Here is a 23891-nt window from a genome sequence, read left to right as displayed (position 1 = left end):
CCGTGTCTACATTACTGCCTAATAACACCTCACTTAGACGTCCACTATAGGTGTTTTCTATATCGATGCTGCACAGTGTGCAGTACCTACGTTCAGCATCTCCACGCTCTGGAAGTAAACCTTGAATGCACTAAATCTATGAGGAGATGTTGATTGGCGCAGCACATGGCGCATGCGCAGTAGCCTCCCAATGCTTTGCTATGGGAAATGGTTTCAACAATCTTAACTGAAATATAGTTCCCAAACCATGTCAGATCATAAACTAACGTGCATTCATTTGGTGACTCACTGTGCACCTTCACACAGAGTCTGTGTCATCAGGAAAATACTGCTATATTCATTCTGTTGCTTTCTGTTATATTTCTTAAAACAGTTATTTTTGGCAGTAATGTCGCATTTTGTGTTCACCTATGCGCACTGTCAAATTCCAAGTTGTCTCCCCAATATATTCCACGCTGCAAGGACACTTCAGCATGTACACAACATAGAGAGTCTGATAGTTCATGAAATCCCATATGGAGTACTTCTAACCAGTTTTTGAAAGACATACCATATCCACGTGTATCACATTGTTACAATTAATACAGTGTCCACAGTGGAACATACTCTTCACTGTGGAGAGCCTTGTAGTATTTTCCTTAGTCACAGGTGGTGCATTGACCAGTTTGTCTCTCAAATGACTTGATCTTTTGAAAGACACAAAGGAAGATCCCTAAATAGATCACTCAATTTTGGGTCTGAGTTTAGAACATGCCAATGTTTTTGTTGTGGTAAAGGTAGTTACTAGAGTATTCTGTTCAAGGTTTCACATGTCCTTGGTGTTTCTAACTCTGCATTTTCAAGTCAACCAATCCTAGAGTAGTACTTCAAAAATAAGGACCAAAATGTATATGAAATACAGATTAAGGCAATAGCACACTCAAAACTATGGTTGCAAATCTTACACGGCTAATTCAAATATTAACAAATATTATAAATATTACGGATTAGGTCACCTAATATGGTCATACTGTCTTAGACCTTCCACTGCTTCGCTGTCGCTGGAATCCATACGCACCCTTCAACTTTCCAGCCTTGTGTTTAAGAGCTTTTCTGGGAAACTCCCACCCTACTTGAGCAAAATGCTCTCCTCAACTTTTCCCACCTACTATAACCTCCGATCCAGTACCAGCACTTTATTTAGTCTACCTCAAGACAAAAAGAAAGCGGCCCGATCCTCCTTCTCCCACAGAGCAACGCAATTGTGGAACAACCTCCCGCACAATTTAAAATCTTCCCCAAGCCTAGAGTCCTTTGAAAGATCCCTCTCTACATACCTCAATACAGAATGCACATGTCATGGGTGGTTATATATTTTCTACCTGTTCTATGGTAAATTTTGTATATATTGTGTATTAATATTGTTTTTGTATTTGTATTGTATTTGTATTTTATTGTACCCTAATGTAACAATGCAATGTTTTGTGGACCTAGGACATACTTGAAAACGAGAGAAATCTCAATGTATCTTTCCTGGTAAAATATTTTATAAATAAATAATGAAGACATTTTTTCCCCTGAGACTTCATAAACGAAATATTGAAGGAACATCTCCAAGTAGCTCTCATCTATTCACAAGATTTAGTTACTCACTGAACACATAGTATAGCAGTTCTCCAAGTGTTCTGAAAAAAATTCTTTTTTTTTGCAACATACATAACAAATACAGATGAAAACAACTATCCAGATGGAAACAAAAATTTTTTTTAGGGTACATAATCCAGGCTTTACAATGGATCTGCAGAAACGGACTGCCATCTTGGATTGACCATTACACATTGCCCTTCAAAGATTCAAAGGATTAATCAATTATTATTTGAAATTTGTACTGGGAATCTCCTCCGTTATCTAATCTATTAATGCCCTGACAAAAACAAGGGAGCACTAAACTCGGTAAACATTCTCTAAGAGAGTTTACTTTGATCATGGTTCTAAAACATGGTTCGTACCGAACATTAGGTTTTTTGGACCCCGGACCCGGACATATCACTGTATGTTCAGGTTGGAGGGCAGCCAATCAACAAGCGTTTGACTTGTGTGCCCTTAGAAGCCATCACAGCCATGCCTACTAATGGCATGGCTGTCATTGACCAGTGCAGCATGTGACCTAGCCTCTATATATAAGCTGGAGTCGCGTAGCGCCGCACGCACATTATTAGTGTAGGGAGAGGATGCTGCCGCTGATAGGGACAGCTTAGGAAATAATTCGGCAAACTAGTACATTAGTGAGGTGGGGTGCACTTCATATCTGAGAGTCAAATAGAAGCTTCAAATACTGCGGTTACATCTGAGTTTTAAAAATTAAAAAATGTTGGGTCTTAAACTGCTAAATAGTATTTTAGTGGGGTGCACTTCATATCTGAGAGTCAAATCAAAGCGTCTAATAGTGTGCTTACAGCGCAGTTGTAAACATTCTTATTTTCTGGGTGTTAATCTGCTAAATAGTACATTTTGTGGCCTGCTCTTCATATCTGAGAGTCAAATAGAAGCGTCTAATAGTGTGCTTACTGCGCAGTTGTAAACATGTGTTTAGACTGGAAGAAAGAAGATTTCGTCTAAGGCAAAGGAAAGGTTTTTTACTGTAAGAACAATCAGGATGTGGAATTCTCTGCCTGAAGAAGTGGTTTTATCAGAGTCCATACAGATGTTCAAACAGCTACTAGATGCATACTTGCAAAAACAGAATATTCAAGGATATAATCTTTCAATGTAGGGTAATAACTGCTTGATCCAAGGATAAATCTGACTGCCATTCTGGGGTCAAGAAGGAATTTTTGTGCTTCAAACTGTTTTTTTTGCCTTCTTTTTTTGCCTTCTTTTGGATCAACAGCAAAAAAACAAATGTGATGAACTTGATGGACGCAAGTCTCTTTTCAGCTATGTAACTATGTAATCTGCTAAATAGTACATTTGCGGCCTGCGGTGCACTTCATATCTGAGAGTCAAATAGAAGCTTCAAATAGTGCGCTTACTGCGCAGTTGTAAACATTCTAATTGTTTTACTGCTAATCTGCTGCTTACATTGGAGTTTTAACAAGTCAATTTTTTTAATCTTATTTTTTTGGTGCTAAATAGTACATTTGCGGTGTTCACTTCATATCTGAGAGTCAAATCGAAGCGTAACTTTGATTCGAATTTACCAAATAGGTCACTTGTAATATTGTTTCACACCTACAACACTTGTTACACAGATCTAAGTGATAGAAAACAGATTGATATTTCTACCCTAGAAACTACCAGATAACAAGATGCTATATTTAAACCAGTTATCAATAGATAAGAGGTACTTCAACAATATTGTAATTCTGGGGCAATACCCTCACAAGTCAAACTGAGAGGTCAGTTTACAGGGGAAACTGTTGCCTGGATACAATTCTAAAACAATTTCCATATGCCCTTTGCAGACTGTACATGCTGGAAAAACACATGTGCCAACTGCTGTGGCTTTTTGCAGTGTGCATACCGGCAAGGAGGGCAGGGTTGAGGAGTGGGTGGAAGATGACGTAGAGGATGCTGAGGTCCTAGACCCCACATGGAATCAAGGTCATGCAAGTGACCTGTGCAGTTTGGAGGAAGAGGCGCTGGTCGCACAGAGGCACCAGCACAGCATAAGAGAGAGCAGGGTGCAAAAGCGGAGCGGCCGTCCCCTAGCGCTCGTCGGCATGTATTAGCTCGAGAATTACCAGTTATCCAAGTAATACATTTAGCGATCAAAGGATCCATAATAGAGGTGAGCGAACCCGAACTGCAAAGTTCGGGTTCGTACCAGATTTAACGATCCATTCGTAGTTTCACAGTCAGGTGGGCAGTCCGGTGACCAGGACCCAGACACTGTCTGGGCGGCGGTCGGACGACCGGGACCCAGTATGTCTGATGTTGAAGTTAGGAGTCACAGTGTGGAATGGATTAGCAGGGTCTGGTGCAGGGTAACCGCACGTCTCCTGGTGTTGAGCACCAGTGTTTGTGCGGCCATATACCAGGACCCTGATGCAGCTTCAGTAAAAAGAGTACTGGATACCAGAAGCCATCACCAGACTGATCCGCAACTTGGAACAGGATGTGACATTCACTGTAGCGGCTGTGCGTGCTTTTGGCGTTGTCACCCTGCTGCTGCTCGCCTGTCTGCGCTGCAGTGTAACTTCGGCCTTCCCGCTCACTGTCTCATTAGACTATGCGAGCAGCAGCAGGCGATAGTGGAGTTTCAGCTGCAGCACGCACGGGTCAGTGGCTCTGCACCAAACTTCCCTCCAATTGATCAGAGTTAAAGGATTTCAAGTGGACTCTTTACAATTACAGGGCCTCTAAAGAGTCCTGTATTGTTATTTGTCGTCACTACCTTCCCGCGTCGGGAGTGGGTAATTTGCGTGCCTGCTGCCTTCCTGTATGAAATGGAACCCTGATTCCCCGTTCCCCTTGGTCACCATGGTAGGCGCAAAAACTGGCATCGAAAGTTGATATGGATGACATCCGCATGCAAAGTTGCCGCCACGGGGATGTGCGATTGGCCCGAGGTTCTCCAGAGTCCTGCGCAACTATAATGTCAACAGCTACTCTGCGGAACAGAGTTGTCTTTTTTTATATGTCCCAATATTTTGGGGGCTACCCCAATAAAAAAAAAATATATATATATATTTATAAAAAACAGTGTTGGCTACCTCATCCTCCTTCTCCACCGCTGCTTCCACCTACACCGCCACGGTAACCGCCTCCTCAACCTATGGGTCACTTAGTATAAATTAGGTACACATTAGCAGAGGCTTGTAAAGGCCTTTTCTCCATGCATCAGGAGTTGAGCATTTCTCCATGCATCAGGACTGCAAGAAATGCACCGCAGGCCGCAAATGTTTCTTTTTTTGTATGTCCCAATATTTTGTGGGCTACCACAATTAAAAAAACAAACAAACATAAGAAACAGTGTTGGCTACCTCATCCTCCTCCTCCACAGACACGGTCACCGCCTCTTCAACCTATGGGTCACTTAGTATAAACTAGGTACACATTAGCAGAGGCTTGTGAAGGCCTTTTCTCCATGCATCAGGAGTTGAGCATGTCTCCATGCATCAGGACTGCAAGAAATGCACCGCAGGCCGCAAATGTTTCTTTTTTTGTATGTCCCAATATTTTGTGGGCTATTGCAATTAAAAAAACAACAAAAAAAAAACATAAAAAACAGTATTGGCTACCTCATCCTCATCCTCCACCGCCGCTTCGACCTACACCGCCACGGTCACCGCCTCATCAACCTATGGTCACTTAGTATAAACTATGTACACAATAGCAGAGGCTTGTGAAGGCCTTTTCTCCATGCATCAGGAGTTGAGCATTTCTCCATGCATCAGAACTGCAAGAAATGCACCGCAGGCCGCAAATGTTTCTTTTTTTTATATGTCCCAATATTTTGGGGCTACCCCAATTTAAAAAAAAAAAAAAAATATATATATATATATATATATATATATATATAAAAACAGTGTTGGCTACCTCATCCTCCTCCTCCATCGCTGCTTCCACCTACACCGCCACGGTCACCGCCTCCTCAACCTATGGGTCACTTAGTATAAACTATGTACACAATAGCAGAGGCTTGTGATGGCCTTTTCTCCATGCATCAGGAGTTGAGCTCAGTTTGAACAATGAAAGAGAATACCCTGCACTCCAACCCTCTCTCAAATCGATAATTCTGGTGATCCTCCTGACAGCCATGCTTTAGATTTTGATTGTTCTTCCAAAGCTAAAATCAAAGATTCCATCTAGTGCTATTTTATGGCTCAGCTGTATTTTAAATTTTTATTTTAAGTGATTTCCCTATCCACATTTGTTTGCAGGGTACTTGTCCTACTCTTACCCCCATTTTACTTGCTTTTGCAGCTCTCTAGCTCTTTCCAGGAGTTTTTTAGAGGCATTTTTGTGGCCAAAAGTTTGGGTCCCCATTGACTTCGGGTTTGGGTTCGGGGTCAAGTTCGTGGTCAAGTTTGAGCCTGAACCCGGACTTTTTTTCAAAGTTTGGCCGAACCCGCCGGACCCGAACATCCAGGTGTCTGCTCAACTCTAATGCTGTCACTTAAAGCGAATCGTCACCATCGTGGGTCTTTGCAAATTATCGTTACTGGGCATCCGATGGCTACGGGACAGGCAAAGGTGAGTTTTACTTACCTGAATCAGTCCCTTGCAGGCACTGCCATTGTCTTCCTGCCATTCCTATTCTGTTCCTGGCACTTCTGTTGCTAGAAGCCGTCACTGCTGTACTCTTGTGCATGCAGAAGAGTACAGCATTTATGGAGCTCATGGAATCCTCCATAGAAGAGCTACCACTCTCAAGCCGTGATGACTGGGTGCAATTACATGTGTTGACAGGGATAGCTCTTCATAAATGTTTTGCCGTGTCAGGCATAGGAGAAATACTGAGACAAAGTAGGAAACACTTTGTCTCTGCATATCTTTTGAATGGGTTGGAATTTCAGTGGAAAAGCCAACACAGTCAATATGATTGTTTCATATCTTTACAAAATACTCATTTTGCGGGCGGTGGGGGGTGACAGTGCCACTTTAACAAGTTTTGCCTCCAAGGTCAATTTAATTCACATCCACACGTTGTTATTTAAAAAGAAAAAAAAAATCAATATCAGGGGCAGAATTTCCACAACAGAGAACTCCTGGCCATTATTTGTATCTTAAAGGAATAGGCATCTAATGGAGGATTCTTTGAATCCAGATTCTGTATTTTCCGACAAAAACAATCTTTCTTCTTTGCGTCACTCAATGAGTTACAACATGACAGTCATGGCTGGGTTTATTCTAATCCCTATTCAATATTGATCGGAAACTAAGAGCACTGTGGAGCTGATATAATTTCTAGGTAAACAGCAAACCTTTCATCCAGTTTGCCTCCCTCTTTTCATTTTTTCTTCCTACTAGAACTAGAGTCACTAAGACACGTTCCTCATTCACCTGCTAGTGCTAATAGACAACCATTAATATAATACATATTAATTATAGATAGTAATAAAGAATATTATTATAGATTTACAAAAACTCATTTGTCTTATTAAATCAAATACGCACAGTTAATATCAGCTCACGTGCACACAACTTTAATTTGTGTTGATCTTAGTTTTACGTATTGAATACCTGAATTGTACTCTTAAAAAAGGAATGCTTGTCTTAATGTATTCCACTAATGGCAAAATAATATGTCACGCCTGCCTAGTCATCAGTTTTAAAGCCTGTGCATCTTTTTCATGTATGGGGATAGATTTCATTTAACTGTGGTCAGCAAGACATATCTATATTGATTTACGTCCTGACCTTGTTTTCCTCTCCTGCTAGTGCTAACATTTCACTGGTTCAGCGATTGAGTTATATTTTGACTTAAGCATTTTTAGGTTACACCTGATTATTTTTCCATATGTATTTCAGTATGTTCACAGATGATTTAATATTGAAATACAAAATTACAAATGTGAGAGTGCTATCATGGATTTTAAAGAAGTTAGCAAAAAGGTTTGCCACATGCAAACATAAAATAGCAAGACTAGCTTTTTAAAACAGAATAAAGAGTTACTTTAATAACACTTCATTAAAATCATTAAAATCTAGAAAGGCAAGTAAGTAATATAGGCAATCTGGCTTAAAAGGTCTGATTTTCTTAAGGATCCTCATCACTTTATCATATTAAGTGCTATTTACTAAAATGAGAATTGTTTGGAATTCAAAGGGAATGTCAAATTTAAGGCCAAATTAGTAAATTATGCTTCCAATTTGCTTCAAGTAGAAACATTTCTACTTTGCTCCAATAAATCCCCCCACTGGATTGAACTTGAGTGCCTGGACCATCATTACTTTTTTGCAAAAGACATTCAATATCCACTTCAAGATCATTTATAAATAGATTAAAACACGGGCATAACTAGAAACCACAGTACACCGGTGCAAAAATTGCCCTGGGGGCCCCCCCTGCAAGTCACCCCACCCCCCGCCACCCTCCTCCCATACATCTATCGTCCCTCTCCCATACGTTACTCCCTCCCCCCACACATACAAACAGATACACATGTAGACACACATGTATACACACACACACATACAGGCATACACACACAAACACACACACAGAGACACATACATACAGACACAGACAGACACACACACACACATACATACAGACATACACACAGACAGACATACAAACACACACAGTCATACATACACACACATACACACAGACAGACATACACACATACAGACACACAGACATACATACATATTGACACACAGACAGACATACACACACATACAGACACACACAGACATACAGACACACAAACAGACATACACACACTCACATATAGACACACACAGACAGACATACAGACAGACATTCACACACATACAGACACACAGCCAGACATACACACACTCACATACAGACACACACAGACATACAGACAGACAGACATACACACACATACAGACACACAGACAGACATACACTCACATACAGACACACATACTTTCCCTGGGGTCCAGTAGTTGCTCAGGTAGATGGGAGTCAGAGTTCCCGGGGCAGTCACTTCCTCCCAACCTCTGACATCAACTGGAATTACATAGCATCAGGTGGCCCTAACAGCATGGGCCACTCGATGGGCTCCTTCAATGCGGCCCTGACAGTTAATCCGCGAGGGCCGGAGCCGCATTACTCAGCTGGTGGTCACAGGGGTCTGTAGGGCGGCCGGACCTCCTGAAGTGATGGGCCCAGTCGCAGCTGTGGCCCCTGCGACCACGGTAGTTCCGCCACTGGATTAAAGGGAAGTGGACACAGGATAGAACCCTGAGACATTCCGCTTAAAATTTGTGGGCACTCAAAAAACATAACCTTTTTTGTGTAAACCAGCTGGTTTTAGTTTTACTAGTAACCATTTATGTGGAACTCTATCAATTGCCTCAGCAAAATCCAAGTAGACCACGTCTACTGGAACACCCTGATCACTTTCACTCATAACCTTTTTGGCATAAGCGTAATTAAAAAAAAGTTTTGGGGTAGGTCTCTTGCTCTCTTTGGCTATGAGCTTTTCATTTTCTAATGTAGCCCAGCTAAGTGCTCTTTTGCAAGCCCTATTGGCATGCTTATATTTGTAACAGGATGCAATCGACCCCTCTGACTTGCTTTTCCTATATTGCACTGAAAACTGTTATTGATTTCAAGGTTGGTGACTTGCAGCCAGTATTTTGGAACAGTACATGTCTCTCCAAATGACACGGTTTGTCAACACTCTCCTCATGTAAGGACTGTCTCTGGAGAACTAATTTTGGACAGGTCAATTTTAATACAGTATTTCATAAAAGCTCTATATATAGTTCTAAGATACAGCTTATGTAGAATCTAACATGAACTATGAGGCATTTTTGTTACACTTACTATGTATATTATACTACTGCATATACTGTCTGCCTCATGTATATTCAAATGTTCTTAACTTATATATGTTGTATAAAAATGACTTCTTAAAAACAACATTTAATGTGATATTGATAATATTCCAACTATTTTCTTTAATAGGCCCTACTTCCATCTCCCATATGTTACAAAATAGGTTAGACTAGCAAGTATTGCTATTCTAGATATACAAACAAACATATTTGCAAGTTCCTTTAATGCTTAGCACTCGAAGTCTATTCCTTTTTTTTTTGTATAAAGTGGTGCTTGCTGACTTAAACCATTCATTTTATTTTGTAGGTATATTCGTGGTGCAAAATATATATATTTTTTTGACAAGCAAATTGTATTTCTAATTTTTTGTCTTTGTAGATCATTAGGTAATTTTAAATGCCCCTGGATTTATGAAAAATTAAAGTTAAGTGTTCTAGTGAACATACAGTCACTTTGGTATATAATATGTTTAAAATATAAGTACTACTGCATTGGCTTAGTCTGGGACATAATCTGTTTCTAGGTTTGTCCCCTTCCAACTATCGACCCATATCCCTGCTCTCTTTTTCCTCAAAGCTTCTAGAAAGACTTGTCTTTATTCGTTTAGCTTGCTTCCTCAATTCCAACTCTCTCCTCGACCCACTTCGATCTGGCTTCCGCCCCCTCTACTGAAACTGCTCTGACTAAAGTCACAAATGACCTATTTGCAGATAAATCCAAAGGCCACTACTCCATACTAATTCTTCTTGACTTCTTTGCCGCTTTTGACACTGTTGATTATGTCCTCCTTTTCCAAACTCTTCAATCCCTCGGTCTCTGTGACACTGTCCACTTGTGGTTCTCAACCCAACATTTGTTCAGTATCTCCTTTTCCAAAGTCACCTCCTCCCCTCATCCTGTCTCGGTTGGAGTCCCTCAAGTATCTGTTAACGGTCCCCTTCTTTTCTGTCATTATACTGCCTCTCTGAAACTTATTAAATACTGTGGACTCTCCTACCACCTGTTTCTGATGACACACAAATACAGTATCTCCCAGCCAATGGTTTAGAAATTAATGGCTGTGTGTTTGTGTGTTGAGGTATTTTGAGGGGACAGCAAATTTACACTGCTATACAGGCTGTACACTTACTACTTTACATTGTAGCTGAGTGTAATTTCTTCAGTATTATCACATGAAAAGATATAATAAAATATTTACAAAAATGTTATGGGTGTACTTATTTTGAGAGATACTGCATATCTCTCGTCCCCTGATCTCTTTCACACTATCCTACAACGTGTCACCACTTATCTTTTTCAATCCATGCTTGGATGAACTGAAGTGGTTTGGGTGCATATAGTGTCCTTTTAAAGTAACCACCAACACATGCTCACAGAACAGGAAGTCACATCATGGTAACTGCTTCCTGTACATTATGCACACACTGAACTGGTTAAAGATGGAGTCTGTGACATTCCAAATGCCTTTCATGTTCCTTGCTAAAACCTCTGTTTTGTAATAGTTTAAACCTTTTGTATCTCTCCCTCCTGTTAATGTGAAATCCAGACCATTCTAGACCTCAGGATTTCAGGGATAAACTCAAATTCCTGGGTTATATCACGGAAAAATGGAGGGCACAAGAGAAAATGAATTGCTCTATGTTTGCATTTAAAAAAAAGAAATTTTCAAACAAATAAAAATCTGTAAAAACCAATGTGCCAGGGATTACTAAACAATGCTATATAGCACGATGCAGCAAATAGTTGATACAAATATATTCACTATATGTTGCATATAAATAAAATAATACTATGAGATATAATCAAAGAAAAACATTGAAATAGACACTGGATGATGGAATAAGTACACGCTAAACATGGCCATGAGTTACATGGCATATCGCTAAACAAACAATTCTCCAATTGATACAAGGGAGATATAGATTTAAAAAAAAAAAAAATATGTTACCAGTCCTCTGGGGATTACAGTTGAACTAACAAAGTTGTAACAATATGCATTGTAGAATGTTGCTCCTGCAAATAAAAGTATGCAAAGCCGCACACGTGGCGGCAGCCATTTTAAAGTCCCGAACGGCCAGCTGTGTTCAGCGCCCAAACTATGGAGCTGGAAATGGACACTTATTTGTGCGAACACCGCTGAGCCGTCAGCCTCCTTGCTTCTACGGTCGGTCATTTAACTGGATGCCTATTCATTTGGTAGTTTAAACCGTATGAACAGCATTTCCCCAGATAGCCATCCAGTGGAGTCTATTCGTATGGAGAACAGACTTTGTTAACACTTTAACTCCACGGTGATTGGACTGTGTGCATAGGATCTGAGCGCTATTCGGTACTTGTGTGCGCTCAGATCCCAGCTATCTGGGGATGGGTTACATGTATATATGTTATGTGACAAATGTAATATTATGAATTTTATTGTATTTTAGTGTTTTACTGTAACCATGTGGTTAATGGAGTCTGCCTCTATCCCTGCATATAATTGGATTATTTTCCCCATTGTCTCCAGGATAGAGGGCTCTGTAAAAACGGTTTGGGCCAGATAGCCATGCTGCCAGCCATGCCCCAAAAGATACTTTACTAACTTCTGAACCCCTGGTCTGATTCATGCCATTTTTTGATATGTTGTTCCCCTGAATGGATTGATTGTGAATCTATAATTTTTATGTGAATGTGATGTATATTTTAGAAGTTATGAATACGGTGTAAAAACTGTATTTTTACTGTCTGTGAGGGAGAGGGGAGGATTTTGTGTGTAATTACTAAGGAGTGTTTTATGTAATGTACGTATGTGATTGGTTCTTTTGTAACGCCCTGTGGGTGGTCCTATCTAAGGGGATCCTGCATAAAAGAAGGTTCTTTTGATGCCAATAAACAGAATGACTTGACCCTCTTACTTGCAGCCTTGACTCATGTTTGTAGGGGACAGCTACAATCACTACAGGGATTGCTATGCTCTTCATACTCCCTTAGCTACTGCGCTCTTGTAAGAGCTCTTGTTCCTGATCCTGCTTTGCTCTGCAGAAGGAAGAGAGATCACCCACTGGACCCTGGAGCCTGGTCGTAGGTCCAGGGTGGATAGCAGACAGCGAGATACCAGCCCAGCAGCGGTGGTTCGTGGAATCTGCAGTACTAATGGTGTCTACGCAGTAGTTATGGTGTCTACGGTGCTGATGGTCCTTTGGTGAGCGCTAGGAGCATCCTTTTCTACGGTCCAACTTCCAGCCAGCCTGGAGGCAACCGTAACACACCTATATTTGGAAAAAATTCATTCGATAATAAAGACGTTCTCCGACACCCCCTCTTCTAACCTGATACATTCCTACTGCACCACACCAAAGCCTGCACCTCAGCTTGTAAAATAGTCTTTGAGAATTAGAATCCTTAATGTGGCCAAGCTCTGATACCGCTGTACTTGAAGCAAAACATCCCACCTCCTTTTATCCTGTGGCTCCAACGTGTGGAGTAGCTCCACTCCATGGAGGAACTTAAACTTAGTGTTAATCGACACACTCACACTTACCCTGACATTTGGACCAACTGGCTTCTCTCCACAGGGGATCTTCCAGCCTTTTTACAATTAGGTGCTAAAACCTTAAAAAAAAAAAATGTCAATTCCAGATATCCTCATTCACTCCCACCCCCAACCTCCTCCTGTGCACTCCTAGACTTATACTAAATATGAGAAGCTTGAGGTTTTACTGTTCTTGTTTTCTACAGAATATTGTGACCGCTCTAACCAACTAAATAGTCAAGTGTGACTGGACCTTCACAGCCTTTTGCACACTTGACTTTTATATATCCATAAGTCTAAAGTTAAATTATTGCAAAATTGATCACAGGATTGAAAAAGACCTCTTGGTGGGTCGAAACGTTGCTGTCTGTTTTGTTTCAATAAATCTGCCTGCGGCTTTCACACTTTGAGTGTCTGGGAATATTTCTTGCTGCCCTAAAGTTAAATTATTGACTCATTTGAACCCTCCTTTTCTTTTTATTGGTCATTTAAAGTTGTTACATCAAATGTGTGACTTTTCTATACTAAACATAAGAAAGAATTATGCAAATAATTAATTTTAAAATATACATATTCATGTTTATTGCATTGTTTAAAGTATTTAAAATTAGATTAATTGCAAATGGAATGTGTTAAATATGTCTGCTTATAGCCTCTTAAAATATAAATCAACCTGTAAAAGGAATACGTTTGTACTTGTTTGCAAGACTTGTCATTTTTCATTTTCCCATAGAATCTTCATGCATTCCTAACCTTGGATTGTGTTTATTTTTCTTTCAGCTCCACAATAAAATTCACGTCAATCTAATGTAAGTATAAAATAAATGTTTGTTTTTTTCAAATAAAAGATATGCATTTATATTTCTCCATAAGTACTAAAAGTACCCCAATTCTGTAGTTTATGTATTGTGTATTTTGATTGGGCTCCTCTTTTATCACTGTATGACATTTCTTTTTCAGTTCTGATACAATGTTCTTAGCAAAAGAGCTTTACAAAATATTCATAGATTTGTGTGTAAATACATTCATTGATGTGGGTACAATATTTTATTAAAGGAATGCTCCAAGCACCATAAACACTCATGCTTTCTGTGGTAGGTATGATTCCTTGAATGCTCCGATGTCCCTCATCCCCATAATAAGTAGTTACACAGTTTTCTAATGACTAGACGTCTTACCTATGATTGGCTGAGAGTTGTCCCCTGCCTCTCTGCAGAGCTGGAAGCTCTGGGCTTAGCTTAGTGAAGAGAGTTTCTGGCTGCAGAGAGGCAAGGAGATGCGACTGGCAGAACTCAACTGTATGACTACTTACATTGGTGGATGCCAGGGCACCCCGACACAACAAATACTACTGCATGCTATAGTGGTTATGGTGCCTGGTGTGTGCCTTTGCAGTTCCGCTGTCAATACTCCGCACAGTCACAGTGGCGTACATACCGGGGTCGCAGGGGTCGCGGCTGCGACCGGGCCCGGCCCACCAGGGGGCCCGGCCGCCCTGCGACCCAGGTATGTACCCACAGGGCCAGCCTCTTCTGCTGGGGGGCCAAGGAGCTGGCCACCTCAGGGCCCCCCGAGGCTGGCCCTGCTGTCACCCTGCTGGCTGGCGGGCGCGCGAAGGAGCACTGTCCCCTGGGTGCTCCCTCTTCAGCTCCCTCGCGCACCGCACTGAAACCGGAGCTGGAAGATGACGTCATCTTCCGGCTCCGGTATCAGTAGCGGCGCGCTAGGGAGCTGAAGAGGGAGCACCCAGGGTACAGTGCTCCCTCGCGCGCCCGCAGGACCGGCCAGCCGGGTTACCGCCCCCCCCCAGGAGCCCAGCAGCACCACTGGACCCCAGGGAATCCCCTCAGATCTCCCACAGGTAAGGAGGCTGGGGGGATTAAATTTCAAACAAAAAAAACGTGTGAGTGTGTTAGTGAGTGTGTTAGTGAGTGTGTTAGTGAGTGTGTTAGTGTTAGTGAGTGTGTTAGTGTTAGAGTGAGTGTGTTAGAGTGAGTGTGTTAGTGTTAGTGAGTGCGTTAGTGTTAGTGAGTGCGTTAGTGTTAGTGAGTGTGTTAGTGAGTGTTAGTGTGTGTGTGTTAGCGAGTGCGTTAGTGTTAGTGAGTGTGTTAGTGTGTGTGTGTGTGTTAGTGAGTGTATTAGTGTGTGTGTTAGTGAGTGTGTTAGTGGGTTAGTGTTAGTGTTAGTGTTAGTGAGTGTGTTGGTGTTAGTGAGTGTGTGTTGGTGAGTGTGTGTTGGTGAGTGTGTTAGTGAGTGTGTTAGTGAGTGTGTTAGAGTGAGTGTGTTAGAGTGAGTGTGTTAGAGTGAGTGTGTTAGAGTGAGTGTGTCAGTGAGTGTGTTAGTGTGTGTTAGTGAGTGCGTTAGTGTTAGTTAGTGTGTTAGTGAGTGTGTTAGTGTGTGTGTGTGTGTGTTAGTGAGTGTATTAGTGTGAGTGTGTTAGTGAGTGTGTTAGTGTGAGTGAGTGTGTTAGTGTGAGTGAGTGTGTTAGTGTGAGTGAGTGTGTTAGTGTTAGTGTGTTGGTGTTAGTGAGTGTGTTGGTGTTCATGTGTGTGTTAGTGTTAGTGTTAGTGAGTGTGTTAGTGTTAGTGAGTGTGTTAGTGTTAGTTAGTGTGTGTGTGTTAGAGTGAGTGTGTTAGAGTGAATGTGTTAGTGTTAGTGAGTGCGTTAGTGTTAGTGAGTGTGTTAGTGAGTGTTAGTGTGTGTGTGTTAGCGAGTGCGTTAGTGTTAGTGAGTGTGTGTGTGTGTGTGTGTTAGTGAGTGTATTAGTGTGTGTGTTAGTGAGTGTGTTAGTGGGTTAGTGTTAGTGAGTGTGTTGGTGTTAGTGAGTGTGTTGGTGTTAGTGAGTGTGTTGGTGTTAGTGAGTGTGTTGGTGTTAGTGAGTGTGGGTGAGTGTGTTAGTGAGTGTGTTAGTGAGTGTGTTAGTGAGTGTGTTAGTGGGTTAGTGTTAGTGAGTGTGTTGGTGTTAGTGAGTGTGTTGGTGTTAGTGAGTGTGTTGGTGTTAGTGAGTGTGGGTGAGTGTGTTAGTGAGTGTGTTAGTGAGTGTGTTAGTGAGTGTTAGAGTGAGTGAGTGTGTTAGAGTGAGTGTGTTAGAGTGAGTGTGTTAGAGTGAGTGTGTTAGAGTGAGTGTGTTAGAGTGAGTGTGTTAGAGTGAGTGTGTCAGTGAGTGTTAGTGAGTGTGTGTTAGTGAGTGCGTTAGTGTTAGTTAGTGTGTTAGTGAGTGTGTTAGTGTGTGTGTGTGTTAGTGAGTGTATTAGTGTGAGTGTGTTAGTGAGTGTGTTAGTGTGAGTGAGTGTGTTAGTGTGAGTGAGTGTGTTAGTGTTAGTGTGTTAGTGTTAGTGAGTGTGTTGGTGTTCATGTGTGTGTTAGTGTTAGTGTTAGTGTTAGTGAGTGTGTTAGTGAGTGTGTTAGTGTTAGTGAGTGTGTTAGTGTTAGTGAGTGTGTTGGTGTTAGTGAGTGTGTTGGTGTTAGTGAGTGTGTTGGTGTTAGTGAGTGTGTTGGTGTTCGTGCGTGTGTGTTAGTGAGTGTGTTAGTGAGTGTGTTAGTGTGTGTGTAGAGTGTGTGTTAGTATGTGTGTGCGTCTGTCACTGAGTGTGTGTCTGTCAGTAAATGTGTGCGTCTGTTCATGAGAGTGTGTGTGTGTCTAAAGCACTTACCTTTCTCCAGCGCCGGACTCCCTTGGCGCTGGGGATCTCTCCGTCCCGATCCGCCTCTCAGCTCCGAATGCACATGCGTGGCAAGAGCCACGTGCGCATTCAAACCGCCCATAGGAAAGCATTACTCAATGCTTTCCTATGGACGTTCAGCGTCTTCTCACTGTGATTTTCACAGTGAGAATCGCAGAAAATCCTCTAGCGGCTGTCAATGAGACAGCCACTAGAGGCTGGATTAACCCTCAGTGAAACATAGCAGTTTCTCTGAAACTGCTATGTTTTCAGCTGCAGGGTTAAAACTAGAGAGACCTGGCACCCAGACCACTTCATTGACCTGATTTGATCTGGGTGTCTGTAGTGGTCCTTTAAGTGTATGTGTTTATGCATGCACTGGCGTACATACCGCGGTCGCACGGGTCGCAGCCCTGCGACCAGGTGCCCGCCGCATGTGTTGCGGCCCCAGCCCGCGCAGAGTAAGCGCGGGGGGGGGGCCCACGGATCAGTTTTCGCACCGGGGCCCCATGGGTTGTGTGTACGCCACTGCGCACAGAACTGCACTGAATTGAAATTTGAGTTGCAAAATGTAGGCTAAAATGACCATGCTGTGATAAGTTTAGTTGAAGAAATGTTTTTAAATCAACTATTTTGCCCCAAATTTTTAAAATCATTATTTAGTGAATAAATCCCTTTGTACTCAGCGGTTATGCAATAATAATGAGACATATCTTAACACTGATGAAGTCAATTCAGATGTAATAAACTAATTTGGAACATAATAATAAGACATATTTCAATTTTTATTTCAGAATGAAGATCATTGTTTGCATTTCCTGATACCTTGAAATAAAGAAATATATTCAGTTAAATAAGTATTCATTTAACAACCATCTCAGTGTCTTGTGGTAATCTATAATTGGAGGCTTGCTTGTTGTGTCAAAAATTTCTAATGACAGCTGAACATAAATGCCATTGTTAATGTACTGTCACCTCCATATGCACAGTGAACATTGTCATAAAGTCCATCATCAAAAGCTCTATGTGTCTGGCATAAGGACGGAATTCCTCTATGGACTCAAAAGGTCAGAATGTATAAGGGAAGCACAACTACTCAAATCATTTCTTCACTGGAGGTCAAGAAGTACAAGAAAGCAGAAATGTGTGCCCTATGGGTACAGATCTCTGTTGCATGGGTACTTCTTTTTTTTGGAGGGGGGTGAAGGTATGGCAGTTGGGAAAAAAAACTAATAGGAAAGAGAGGTAAAATTACAAGAGGGCAGAAGAGGTATGGAAAGGGAAGAACATGTTATGGGGAGAAAGTGCGTGTGGGTGGCTGGATGTCAATCTAAGGGCCACACATAAAGATATAGTTTGATCAGAACACCTGGGTAAGCATTTAAAATCATCTCAGCGTGTTTGTATTAGTACACACTTTAAATATACAGTATAATAATGCTGAGTGCAAAAATTTGTCCGATTCTCAAATGACAATTCATGTCAGCAAAGAAAACAAAAAAACTAATTATATATTTATTAAACAATATCTTGTGTTAATTTAACCCACGCAGCACTCATAATTTCTATCACTTGTAGTTTCTTGTTTATGTCAGAAATTGGGATGATCAGATGCACCAGTAGTGTTACATAGTAATCTACTTCCATCTGGTCATAGTCACAAAACACGATATAAACAACTCATGTATTTCAATATGCTGTCTAATAAAGAGTACGATTGGCACTAAACAAATAATATTTGTGAGTTGATATCTTTTTATTTCACATAACAAAATATATTCCATAGCAAACTTTAAACATTCAGAATTATTTTATTGTTCTCTTGGCTGTAGGATTTGTGCACAACATAAGATGCTCCAAATTGTACTTTTACATTTTTGCTTATATTTGATTGTAAACAAATACTGATTAAGATAAGCCAAACAATAAAATGTGCTGTGTCTTTAAGACCTTAGTGGTTATTTTGAAGTGCAAATATATAAACAATCAAACTGTACATACAATGGTGTAATATAAAATTTTAACAAAGTACTAAAGTGCACTGTGCCAAAACACACTATTAAGTGTATTCTGTGCAAGTTCAAAAGTGCTGCCACAAATGTCAAGGTGCCTAAAACAATCTTAATACTCTACTCGCAAAAGGATATAGGAAAAAATGAATCTACAATACAATAATAACAGACATAGCATAATACTGTTGACTTATAAGAAAGAGTGGAAGTATAGATAGTAATTCACACTCACAAACCAAAATTGATTGTAGGCATATCTTATAAAGCGATGTAAATCTCAAGGTTGGTGGACCATCATAGGATACATAGAAGGGAATAAGAAAGCAAAATAGTGCAGAGTATCTTGGTAACAAATTACACTTTAATGATAAGGCACACTTACAGTGTTGTAATGGCAAACAGGCATATAAAATCAACCGGTCTCAGGATCAAGTGATGATTTTCAGGATCAAATTAACCCGGTCAAAAGTGATGAAGATAAAAATAATAAAACAGCCTAATCTAAACAATAAAAACTCTAACACTATCAATCAGCCCTGTTGTGCTTCTTCTTTAAACATTTCTATGTCGGTACAATTTCTTATTTGTATCCCTTTGGGGATAGTTTTTAACCACGGAGTATAATGGCCCCTTTTATACAAAACAAGTAATTAATACTCCCATTAGCATGACATAATGCAAAGGAGAGATCTATCAGGGAAAGCTGGGTATAAAACAGTTTTAGAGGAGGTTTTTGTCCTCCAAAAAAATGTCAAAGAGGACACCTTCTGGAGTAAAGGAATAAGCAACCACATCAAGAGCTCGTACGTCAGAATCCCTCTTGCAAGAGATTAAACACAAAACCATGACCAATTTGGCTGACAGCAGTTTAAGAGGTAGCAAAGCATTATCCAGCCAAGATTAAAAAGAAAAACAATTCAAGACAATAGAGACGTCCCACAAGACAGGGTATCGTGGTACGGGTGGATGAGCAGAACAAATTCCTCGGAGGAGTCAACATATGACAGGATGTTAACTGACAGGCATCCCATCAAAATCATTGATGACGGGGCGTGGCTTGGCGGCGAACAAGAATGGCGGCATAATCCCTGCGCTCCGAGCCCTGCCGTCACCAGTCGCTCACACTAGCACACACAGAGACCTAATGGGCCGCACAAAGCAAGGCACAATGACCCCTACCACACCGAGGACGCAAGGTGAGGGTCCGTCCTCCTGCATCTGTAGCTACCTGCACACGCCGGGGATCCTCGCCCCACACCACGAGGCATCAAACATGGCGCCCTCCTCACCAGGCTCCACTGTCTCTGAGGACAGCCTACTCACTGCCGCCGGCTCCCGAGATCAGGGGACTCCCACGCCAGACTGGTATGCTCTGTTCACCTCCCTGCCCAAAAAAGAGGACCTCCAATCCATAGTGCAGGAGGTTAAAACCACCCTTAGAACAGAGATTGCCTCCCTGCGCACATCCTTGCAAGATTTGGAGGGAAGAGTGACAGCGCTGGAAAATGCTGGCCCCACAATGCAGGTACCTGCGGCTCCATGTAGAAGATCTGGATAACAGGAGCCGTAGGAACAATATCAGAATAAGAGGACTCCGCGAACCCATAGGCCCAGAAAACCTAAGGGAGACATTGATCCCGCTGTTTAACCTAATACTGCACAGACCCCCAGAAGCACGTTTATATATTGATAGGGTGCACCGTGCCCTCCGCCCAAAGCCATCCCCATCTGCCCCACCGCGAGATGTCATTTGCTACATACAAGACACTCAACTAAAAGAAGATATCATGAAAGAAGCAAGGACGGAACGATCTTGGCGGTATAAGGGCCAAACGGTGGAGTTGTACAACGACCTCTCCCACCTCACCCTACAAACTCGCAGGGCCCTTCGCCCGATCACCACACTGCTCCAGGACCACCAGATAAGATACCGGTGGCACTTCCCGTTTGCTTTTTTGTCACGAAAGGCTTGTAGGGCCACACTCTAGATAAAAGGTTACTGCTTACTAAATGTTAAGGTTAATACGGATCATTACCACCATGTTTAAACTGTCAATGCCTAGATAACAGGTACCTGATTGTACATGGCTCAAGATGTCACGGTTTGCATAACCGAAAGTTTAAATTGACATGTCTAGCTAAAAGGTTACTAACCATTATATGTTACGGTTACCATGGATCTTTAGCGCTAACGGCTTCTATCGGCGAAGCCTAGACAAACGATAACTGATTGCCAAACGTTAAAGCAGACACAGGCCTGCACGACCAAATGTCTACACTGCCGATGCCTAGATAAATGGTCACTAATTGCTAACTGCTAACGGATACCTACCACTCACTGTTTATACTGACAAAGCCTAGATACATGGTAACCGAATGCTACAGACTCAGGCTGAACCGGGCTTGCACAACTAAACGTTCAAACTACAATGCCTGGTTAAATGATTACTAACTGCCAAATGTTAAGGTCAACGTGGACCTCTATCGCTAAATGTTTCTAACGACATTGCCTGGATAAAGGGTTCTCATTGTCCATTGTTAAGGTTGCATGCAACCGTTGTTGCATAACTAGTCTTCTTACTGGCTACTTAAGGCCTCTATACTATCTGTACGCACCCTGACGGCAGGGCTCGGACACTTCCAACACTTGCTCGAATCGACAACCCACTGACTTTGCCAGAGTGCAGAGACTCGCCACCCACACCCCCACGGGTTACTGCCCTCCCACAGGGCGAGCTCACTGGACTCGCAACTCCTACGTGAGCCCCCGCCCTAGAGGCAGTCCACCCCTTTTTACCGTCTCTACTGACCCTTCTCTTGACGCAGAAGGGGAACACAGACAACGGGAGACAATACACATAGGACAACCAAGCTCCAGACCATCCCAAACCCATTCTAAACCTCCCACACACACCTCGTACACCCCCTCTTACGCTCACAATCAACTTAACCGCAGCTCCCACAGCCACAGAGCGAAACAGACAAAAAGGCATACCTAGGTCAAACTACACGAAACTCCGACAAACCCACGTGTACCTGACACCCCAACCACCACCTCTAACCCCTCTACCGACCACAGTAAGGGAGAAACAAACCGCACCAGACAGTCGGCATTAAAACCCTCATAATACACAGCACACGCACTAAACGCACACCGCACCCCCGTCGGAGCCCGCCTGCGTGGACATGGCTCCCCCTCAGACACACCCCTCCTGCAGGCATAAGAGGCCACCCCAACCGGACCTCAGAATTTACACGATCAACACCAAGGGGCTCAACTCCCCTCAGAAACGAGCAAGGGCACTGAGAGAACTGAAATCCCTGCACATTTCCACTGCGTTCTTCCAAGAAATGCACTTTCAGACAGCCAAACACCCCAAATTCTCAAACAAACACTACCCACTGAGCTTCCATGCCACCAACCCAGACTCCAAGACCAAAGGGGTCTCAATACTCGGCAGACATACCATTCCGCAAAGAAGAGGAACTTGCGGACCCAGGAGCCAGATTCCTCTTCCTGAAAGGAACTATACATAACACGCGATACACGTTCGCCAACTTATACCTCCCGAACAAGGGACAAAAACCCTTCCTGGGGAAAACCCTTGCACTGCTCGACTCCTTCAGTGACGGCAAACTAATCCTTGGAGGAGACTTCAATGCGCCGCTAGAACCTAAACTGGACACCTCAACAGGCCACTCGACCCTCCCGAGCCATGTCCTCAGAGGCATGAAAGCCAACCTACATGAACGCCAGCTATCAGACTGCTGGCGGACCCTACATCACCAAGAGAAAGACTACACCTTCTTCTCCCCCGCCCACAATTCATACTCACGAATTGACTACCTGTTCCTCCAGCACCGCCACCTGGACGACCTCCTTACAGCAACAATAACCCCCATGACTTGGTCTGACCATGCCCCGGTCGTCATCACACTCACCTCACCAACCCCATTCCAGAAACACTTGAACTGGAGACTTAATGAATCACTGCTAGAGGACCCCCTAATCCACCAAGATGTGAAAACACACCTAGAACAATTCTTCTGAACAAACGGCGAGCAGGACCCCTCCACCCCGGACAAGATATGGGAAGCACACAAATGCATGATCAGGGGCGTCCTGATCAGACATGGCGCGCAGCGCAAGCGACTACGCACCCAAGAAACCGCTGAACTGGCACGAACGGTGGCAGACCTGGAGAAACAACATAAGTCCACCATGGCCGATGATACATACTCACAACTAGTCATCGCCAGGGCAAAGCTCAACTCCCACCTATCCCAGAAGATCGCATTTCAATTCAGGCAAACACAGAAGACTTTCTACGAATATGGTAACAAAAGTGGGAAATTACTAGCGAGAGCCTTGAGGAAAACCAGACAAAAAAGCTTCATATCTGAGATCACACATAATGGCACCACCCATAACACACCAAAAACAATAGCGGACGGATTCCGCACCTACTACGAAGCACTATACAACCTCCGCAAACTGGAAGACAACGGGGAAGGGTTGGACACCACCAAGACCCACAAACGCAACGAGTACCTCACCAAATACCTCACCAACACGATGGACACAGACACGGCCGACGCCATGGAGGAGCCAATCACAGCGGAAGAAATATCACAGGCCCTAAAAATGGCCAAGAATGGGAAAAGCCCAGGCCCAGACGGCTTCACGATCAAATACTATAGAACATACCGCGACTCACTGATCCCGCACCTACTGAATATGCTAAACGCAATCAGACAAGGGGGGACCCTCAACCACAACACCCTGAGAGCGCACATAGTAGTGCTACCCAAAGAAGGCAAAGACCCCATGACTTGCCCGAGCTATAGGCCAATCTCCATCCAGACCAGGTAGGGTTCATCAGCAATAGAGAAGCCAGAGACAACACCACCAAAGTAATTAATCTGATACAGGTGGCCAGGAGCAAACGGACGCCCGCACTCCTGATCTCCATGGACGCGGAGAAGGCGTTTGACAGGGTAGATCGGACCTTCCTCTTCGCAACGCTACAACACCTAGGACTGGGACCGAACATAAGGAGGTGGATTGAAGCTCTATACAATGGACTGTCCGCACAAGTCTACGTGAACAGCACATTATCTACACCATTTCAGATACACAACGGCACCCGGCAGGGCTGCCCCCTCTCGCCTCTCCTGTTCGTGTTAAGCTTAGAACCCTTCCTTAACGCGATCCGCACCAGACCGGATATCGTGGGCAT

The 23891-nt window shown here is 42.7% G+C and overlaps 1 protein-coding gene across 1 annotated transcript in view; it reads left to right on the top strand.

The window, feature by feature from the left end:
• Window positions 1–18374, top strand: part of IGFN1 (immunoglobulin like and fibronectin type III domain containing 1) — a 94913-nt gene extending 76539 nt beyond the window's left edge. Inside the window, exons 10-11 of the mRNA XM_063452660.1 lie at window positions 13758–13786; window positions 17434–18374. Coding sequence (XP_063308730.1) covers window positions 13758–13768 — 11 coding nt within the window. The 3' untranslated portion in view covers window positions 13769–13786; window positions 17434–18374. The remainder of the gene's footprint in view (window positions 1–13757; window positions 13787–17433) is intronic.
• The last annotated feature ends 5517 nt before the right edge of the window (window positions 18375–23891 follow it).

Source organism: Pelobates fuscus, chromosome 1 (genome assembly GCF_036172605.1).
Source record: "Pelobates fuscus isolate aPelFus1 chromosome 1, aPelFus1.pri, whole genome shotgun sequence".
Classification (NCBI taxonomy): domain Eukaryota; kingdom Metazoa; phylum Chordata; class Amphibia; order Anura; family Pelobatidae; genus Pelobates; species Pelobates fuscus.
The sequence above is the reverse complement of the archived record's forward strand: the minus strand, read 5'-3'. Positions and strand labels throughout refer to the sequence as shown.